This window comes from Convolutriloba macropyga, unplaced genomic scaffold (genome assembly GCF_964194025.1).
Source record: "Convolutriloba macropyga unplaced genomic scaffold, txConMacr16.3 SCAFFOLD_5128, whole genome shotgun sequence".
Lineage (NCBI taxonomy): Eukaryota > Metazoa > Xenacoelomorpha > Acoela > Convolutidae > Convolutriloba > Convolutriloba macropyga.
In genome coordinates this window covers 1-8,423 of record NW_027451726.1, presented here as the reverse complement: position 1 = coordinate 8,423, position 8,423 = coordinate 1, and the positions used below count along the sequence as shown (strand labels likewise).

Here is an 8,423-nt window from a genome sequence, read left to right as displayed (position 1 = left end):
AGTCTCAAATGTCGGTTTTTCAACTTGACCAGAGCCTTTTCCGACAATTTTCCAGCTATTATTTTACCTTAAAAACCTCATTAATCTTGGTACGGCCTGACTACGGCACCTTATTAGTCTTGATACGGCATTAGCACGGCACCTTATAAATCATAGTACGGCCGTAGTACGGTGCCGTAGTAAACTTGACAAGAACTTAGAACGGTTTTAATCTAAGACATATACGGTGCCGTCCTTCGGCCGTACCAAGTTTTCCAAGTATGGGTAACCTGGGAGTTCAACTGGGAGAGTCCCTAAACCTGGGAAAGTTCCATTACAAAGTTAATAACAAAATAAATCATTGAGAGCACCGGTTCATCAAGTTTAGTAGTACGATAGGAGTCAAGTAAAATCACACGGTCATAGAGATTTAGGCTTTGCCCATAATTGGTTATCTCTTTCAACTCCAGCACTGATACATTTACGCGGCGTTAAGTCATCTTCTGGTCAGTAATTTAATCGTTATAGAAACTAACAGCATAATTAATTGTTGCTACAATAGCCATTAGAGTTGTCGCAACTGAAAGCCTGCATTGGTAGTTACCAACAAAGCACTTCTCAAAAGATTGAGAGAACTTCGAGCATTTGTCATTGTCTGGTATCTTCCGACCCTTTAAGTCCAAACAGTCTTTTTTCCTGGCATCTCTCAGATTTTCAACACAACAATTGTACATTTCTTCTTCCTCCGAACCCAACAGATAGTCCAAAAAAGGCCAACACTCGCATACGCAAATATAGTCGATTCTCCCATCTGAAATTAAAGAGAAGGAGAGATAATCAACAAAAAATAAACAAAAATTGCAACTAATTTTAAGGATCACTGTCTCTGACCTTATGTGTATGAACCGTTTACTCAATTAACTCTTGTTTTAAGATTTTTGCTCGCGCGTTTGTGGGAAATATAGGTTTGTTTTCAAACACCAAATTCTGAACCATATCCTGAATTGAGTTCGACCTCTGGTCAAGCGGCGCTCGTCCGGAATCTAGGTAATCTTTATTTCCATTAGTCTTTAAGTCCTTAATTTCACACCTTAGGTTAATTAATCTGTAAGTTAGACTATTAATGATTGGATATGTCAAATTTGGCCTTTCAAACTGATGTTTTCTTACAAGCAAAATCAATGTAGTATAGCATTTTGAGGATTTCAAATGACAGACTAAATTTAATGAATTAAATTAAAAAAACTAACAATTTTCCCAATCGCATTTTCCTCTTTTGATGCGAGAATGACCAATGGCAACACTGTCATGATTTCGCTCCCAATCGTCCAAACCACCCTTTGAAGATGCATTATAATAGTCACTCCCTAGGCAACATTGGACCAATTCTCTTTTACACCCCTCTCAGCTTCGTGACATATCTTTTTGATCTATTCTGTCACTCCCAGTGTTTTTTGCACCCCCAATTACGATATGTATGTTGCTATATATAGCACATTACTATGCAGAAAATGCACGTGCGCCTGGGGCTAAAAAGTTATATGACCACTAATCTGGGGGGGGCATGAAAGATCCAAGCTTTTACGCCCAAGACTAATAACAACACATAATTTTTAAGTGGGGCATAAAAATACTGGGTCCGGGCAAAACAGATTAGATCCTCAAAATCGACAAATTGAAGATTTATCAATATATTGTCGTATTAAATTAGCATTAGTATAAGGGGAAATATAAAAGTTATCATACTCAATGCCAAATGTTTTAAAAAAAGAATTTTGGCATCTTTTCCGTTTGTGCCACCAGCTTAGTGGTTGCATATTATTCGAGCCCCCAAACGCACGTGCAACATTTTAACATAATGATTTAGTATGTAATGACCCGTGCTCTGTAACTTTAGATGACGTCATACTAATCATAACTTATTTCCTAGTATGATCCTTGTATGACTACTAAGAAATCATATATGATCCTGGTATGATTACAAGGAAAACATATATGAAGCTAGTATGATTACAAAGAATCATACATCTATTTTCATATCTTTTTTACCATTTACGTTTTAAATTTTTATTCGTTAAGGCATCACCTATGTCACTCTCTTTTGTGATCCACCAAAATACCCTACCGTACAAAATCATTTGCAAAATCGGGCACTATATAAAAGAGTAAATCTAAATAGGTAACTAAAGGTTTGATATTTTCTTGTTTCCAATATTGATGATTTCCGAGAAATTTTTTCAACACTGATAGAAAAGGAAACTTGTACGGTTCTTAGGCTTTGAAATTTTTTGATTCTTGCATGATTTGTTGGAAATCATATATGTTCCTTGTATGACTACCAGGAAATCATACAACCTATATATGACCTAGTATAATTACTAAGAAGCATTTATGACGAAGAATGACTGCTTAGAGTTTTGTATTATGAGCAACCCGGGTAAAAAAATATTTTCTCCATTTCAAAACCATTAAAAAATCGGCAAGAGAGACGTTCTTATAAAAATTGCAGCACCTTGTTCACAAAAATTTTTAGATCTTACGTGTAACCCCCCCCTCATTTATTTTGCATATTTCTCTCACGCCCCAGGCGTACATGCTATTTTTTATATAGTAACGTGCTATATAAAAATATATATTTTGTAATTGTGGGGCGTAAAAATTAATGAGGGGGCGAAACAGACTAAATCCCATTATTTCAACTATTGATTACCTATTTGATATTTCGATTGAAATAAACGGCTAGAGTAATTGCTTATAAAATTTATCCAAAAATTTTTATTCAGACTCTTCATTTAAACCTAATTATAAATACTAAGATTTCCCTTATATCTTATTTGCCAAAAATGAGTTAAACAAAAATCTGTACCGCCACAATTCCCAAATTTCAGAATTACTAAATTACATTTTATAGTTGACAGCATGTTCGCAAAAACTGACGCTATTTTCACTAATTGAGATTAGCAGTTGAAATTGTCGAACATAAAACTATAAATACGCACGCCTACGTGCGATGACATATGAATGACTGCTTGTTTTTTCGTTTATGCATGTGTTGAAATTTGACAGTCTATTGACGATGTGAGTTAATTTTTTTTGATAAAAATTCGAAGAAACTGCTACTTTCGAATAGGACACTGAAAAGACGTAAATAATATGTCCAATTCGTAATAAATCAAAGTCCGATTCATGTTATTTTCTCGATTCTCTGATCAGGTCTATTATAAGAGCAAAAAACTTTATTTATGAAGATAATTTGTGGAAAGTTAATTTTTATGGTAAGAAAACTGAGTTTGCTGTCATGTCTAATGGAAAAATTAAAATTCAAAAATTAGAGCGTAGGTAGATATTGCAAGTAATAGGGTCAAATTATTCAATTTTTTTTTAAATTTTTAAAAATGAAAATTTCGTGCTGGTTTTTTGAAACACTCTGCAACTTCTATTTGACTATGCTCTTTTTGAAGATTAGATTATTCAGCCGAACGACATAATTAAACTATATATCCCACGTAAATGAATACCTAATCGTTTTACGAAGAAAAATCTCAATATATGGAAATCCGAACATTGCGAAAAAATGAAAATACGATCGTTCCGTGTTTTAATTGGCTGTCCAAATTAGATGACGTTTAGAAATTGGGTCTTTCCCAATATAGCCTCCCCCCCAGCTTAGTGGTCAGATAAATTTATGCTTAAGTATTAGATTTCGACTTAGCCTCTTGTTATGGCGACGTTCCTCATAACACCACAAAGTTGGTACCGAACACCAAGAATAGTGACTTTGAAGCATGCAAATACCACCTACGTTGATTGATCAAATTGCGAAAAATAGCCTGAAAATTGTTGGAAATTGTCCGTCGTTGACCCGAATGAACTACATCGGGATTTAAACAGAAAAAAGAAAAAAAGAAGAGATAAAAATTGACAGAAAATTTTTTACGTGTCAAAAGTGTTCATTTTGACGTACAGTTTCAGTAAGACTACAACATTTATACTTAATTCAGCTTCTAAACCGAAGGCCAATGAGCTTAATGATAACGGAGCCAGCAATCGTTCTAACGAAATTTGATATCAAAATGCACTATGACTTAGTGACAGGTCCTTATCAGTTTATCCTTTCTCCATAGTTTTTGCTCTTCCTACATTGATCGTTTTCACTACATTACGCACAATTCATTCAAAAAATCATCGACTAATCCCAACTAGATCTAGAGAGAAATATGAGTGGATTTGGAAAGCCATTTAGAAAAAAAATGCGAAAAGAAAAAAAACTACAGCTAAATCAAAATCAACTTGCTTCATGTTAACAAAAACCAGTAACGAGAAAGCGAATTTATGTTCAAACACCGTTTTCTCACCTTTTTTGAAATTAGTGTAAACAAATTCTATAATATAGCAAAAGAGCGTGACCAAAAGCATCACTTCAGTTTCACTGCAAAAAATGACAGCGCCCGAATACAATTCAAGTTCTTTGAATTGTCAAAAAAATGCGCCTAAATATTATCCACTGAGAGGCCGACGGCGGCCAATTTTTTCGAATACCAATTTTTTCGAATTAACAAACATAACCCAGGTTCACGTGCCATCTGGAAGTGAACTCAGATCTACCGTGCCAGACGAAAGTAGCATCTGATCAGACTGAAGTGTGATCGAAGCACCGTGTTCAGATGGAGTGCTTTCGTAGTTGTCTCTAATAAGACCTTGCCAGACGGAAATGACCTTTGATCAGGCCCAAATTAGACCGTTGTCCAGACGATTGTGCGACCATGGCCCAGACCAAACCGAGACAATTGTCCAGACGATTGTGCGCTCAAAATCAATCCGGATCAGACTATTGTGCCATCGACATTGCCTCTGATCAAACTCAACTGCGCTTGCAATAAAAATAAATTTTATGACACTGTCTTTTCCTAGAATTAGATGTAATTTGTGATCAAGTGACGCATATATTTCTCAGTTTATTTACTTTATGTTATAAAGAACAGTGATGGGTTAAAAAACTGTAGGATCTGTTTTGTTTCAACCCCCACAGGTAAGTATTTAATGATCCCACTTACAAACTATGCCTTGTTGTTATTTATATAGCACGTTAATCCATAAAATGTCATCTGAGCACTGGGGCGTAAATGTTACATGCCTATTGATCTTGGGGGGGGGGGAGGGGGTTCTGACGCATACAAACACAAACACATTGAGAGGACTGTTCAATTTGTTGACGCTCTATTTTGAGCCCTATAATTGATGTTTGGGCACAAAATTCAACTTAATTTATGGCCTCAAAACCAACATACCGTTTGGGGGTTATTTAAGGGGGTTTTCACAGATCACACATGGAGTGGGTTTCAGTGAATTGTTGACTGATTATGAAAAAAGCTAAAATAAATAAACTTGGGTCACACAAAATATTTGAAATTCCACAGGCCGTAAATAAAAGTGGAAGAAATTTCTCCATTACAACTTGAGTGCAAAACAAAAAAACAACAATCCCAGTGATTTTTCGGAAATATTGATAGTAAATCAACACAAAAGAAATTTTAAATTTTGTTGCGCTTTGTCTTTTATGAGTTGAGAGATACCCCCCCCACCCCCCACCCGCTTATGGCACACGTATGTATATATATGAGTTAAACAAAAATCTGTACCGCCACAATTCCCTAATTTCAGAATTACTAAATTACATTTTATAGTTGACAGCATGTTCGCAAAAACTGACGCTATTTTCACTAATTGAGATTAGCAGTTGAAATTGTCGAACATAAAACTATAAATACGCACGGCTACTTGCGATGACATATGAATGACTGCTTGTTTTTTCGTTTATGCATGTGTTGAAATTTGACAGTCTATTGACGATGTGAGTTAATTTTTTTTGATAAAAATTCGAAGAAACTGCTACTTTCGAATAGGACACTGAAAAGACGTAAATAATATGTCCAAGTCGTAATAAATCAAGGTCCGATTCATGTTATTTTCTCGATTCTCTGATCAGGTCTATTATAAGAGCAAAAAACTTTATTTATGAAGATAATTTGTGGAAAGTTAATTTTTATGGTAAGAAAACTGAGTTTGCTGTCATGTCTAATGGAAAAATTAAAATTTAAAAATTAGAGCGTAGGTAGATATTGCAAGTAATAGGGTCAAATTATTCAATTTTTTTTTAAATTTTTAAAAATGAAAATTTCGTGCTGGTTTTTTGAAACACTCTGCAACTTCTATTTGACTATGCTCTTTTTGAAGATTAGATTATTCAGCCGAACGACATAATTAAACTATATATCCCACGTAAATGAATACCTAATCGTTTTACGAAGAAAAATCTCAAAATATGGAAATCCGAACATTGCGAAAAAAATGAAAATACGATCGTTCCGTGTTTTAATTGGCTGTCCAAATTAGATGACGTTTAGAAATTGGGTCTTTCCCAATATAGCCTCCCCCCCAGCTTAGTGGTCAGATAAATTTATGCTTAAGTATTAGATTTCGACTTAGCCTCTTGTTATGGCGACGTTCCTCATAACACCACAAAGTTGGTACCGAACACCAAGAATAGTGACTTTGAAGCATGCAAATACCACCTACGTTGATTAATCAAATTGCGAAAAATAGCCTGAAAATTGTTGGAAATTGTCCGTCGTTGACCCGAATGAACTACATCGGGATTTAAACAGAAAAAAGAAAAAAAGAAGAGATAAAAATTGACAGAAAATTTTTTACGTGTCAAAAGTGTTCATTTTGACGTACAGTTTCAGTAAGACTACAACATTTATACTTAATTCAGCTTCTAAACCGAAGGCCAATGAGCTTAATGATAACGGAGCCGGCAATCGTTCTAACGAAATTTGATATCAAAATAAACTATGACTTAGTGACAGGTCCTTATCAGTTTATCCTTTCTCCATAGTTTTTGCTCTTCCTACATTGATCGTTTTCACTACATTACGCACAATTCATTCAAAAAATCATCGACTAATCCCAACTAGATCTAGAGAGAAATATGAGTGGATTTGGAAAGCCATTTAGAAAAAAAATGCGAAAAGAAAAAAAACTACAGCTAAATCAAAATCAACTTGCTTCATGTTAACAAAAACCAGTAACGAGAAAGCGAATTTATGTTCAAACACCGTTTTCTCACCTTTTTTGAAATTAGTGTAAACAAATTCTATAATATAGCAAAAGAGCGTGACCAAAAGCATCACTTCAGTTTCACTGCAAAAAATGACAGCGCCCGAATACAATTCAAGTTCTTTGAATTGTCAAAAAAATGCGCCTAAATATTATCCACTGAGAGGCCGACGGCGGCCAATTTTTTCGAATACCAATTTTTTCGAATTAACAAACATAACCCAGGTTCACGTGCCATCTGGAAGTGAACTCAGATCTACCGTGCCAGACGAAAGTAGCATCTGATCAGACTGAAGTGTGATCGAAGCACCGTGTTCAGATGGAGTGCTTTCGTAGTTGTCTCTAATAAGACCTTGCCAGACGGAAATGACCTTTGATCAGGCCCAAATTAGACCGTTGTCCAGACTATTGTGCGACCATGGCCCAGACCAAACCGAGACAATTGTCCAGACGATTGTGCGCTCAAAATCAATCCGGATCAGACTATTGTGCCATCGACATTGCCTCTGATCAAACTCAACTGCGCTTGCAAAAAGAATAAATTTTATGATACTGTCTTTTTCTAGAATTAGTTGTAATTTGTGATCAAGTGACACATATGGCTCTCAGTTAATTTACTTTATGTTATAAAGAACACCGATGGGTTAACAAAACTGTAAGATCTGTTTTGTTTCAACAACCACCCTATCCGTGTTTAATGATCCCACTTACAAATTATGCCTTGTTTTTATTTATATAGCACGTTAATCCATAAAATGTCATATGAGCACTGAGGCGTAAATGTTACATGCCTATTAATCTGGGGAGGGGGGGGGGGTTCTGACGCATACAAACACATTGATTGTGATGACTGTTCAGTTTGTTGACGCTATATTTTTGGAGCCCTATGATTGATGTTTGGGCACAAAATTCAACTTAATTTATGGCCTCAAAACCTACCGTTTGAGGGTTATTTAAGGGGACTTTCACAGACCACACATGGGATGGTCTGGTTTCAGCATATCAGTGAATTGTTGACTGATTATGAAAAAAGCAAAAGTAAATTAACCTGGGTCACACATAATATTTGAAAGTCCACAGGCCGTAAATAAAACTGGAAGAAGTTTCTCCATTAGAACTTGAGTGCAAAACAAAAAAACAACAATCCCAGTGATTTTTCGGAAATATTGATAGAAAATCAACACAAGAGCAATTTTAAATTTTGTTGCGCTTTGCCTTTTATGAGTTGATAGATACCCCCCCCCCCCACACACATACACACACACACACACAAACACACACACTTATGGCACACCTGTTATGTAATGGAGGTAGAAAACGCATAT

At 35.4% G+C, this 8,423-nt stretch overlaps 1 protein-coding gene across 1 annotated transcript; it reads right to left on the bottom strand.

The window, feature by feature from the left end:
* Positions 1–267: 267 nt before the first annotated feature.
* On the bottom strand, positions 268–8,209 carry LOC142356923 (uncharacterized). Its single transcript, XM_075408670.1, has 3 exons — positions 8,147–8,209; positions 1,230–1,346; positions 268–790 (listed from the first exon to the last, which is right to left on the bottom strand). The coding sequence occupies exons 1-3, from the start codon at positions 8,157–8,159 to the stop codon at positions 495–497; spliced, it is 426 nt and encodes a 141-aa protein (XP_075264785.1). The 5' UTR covers positions 8,160–8,209; the 3' UTR covers positions 268–494.
* Between the last annotated feature and the right edge of the window lie 214 nt (positions 8,210–8,423).

What these genes read in the sequence shown, in the direction of transcription:
- LOC142356923 (XM_075408670.1), bottom strand. An exon ending in AAAATGCGATTGGGAAAATT is followed by an intron (nt 791 to 1,229) that starts GTTAGTTTTTTT and finishes CTTTAATTTCAG; the next exon opens with ATGGGAGAATCGACTATATT.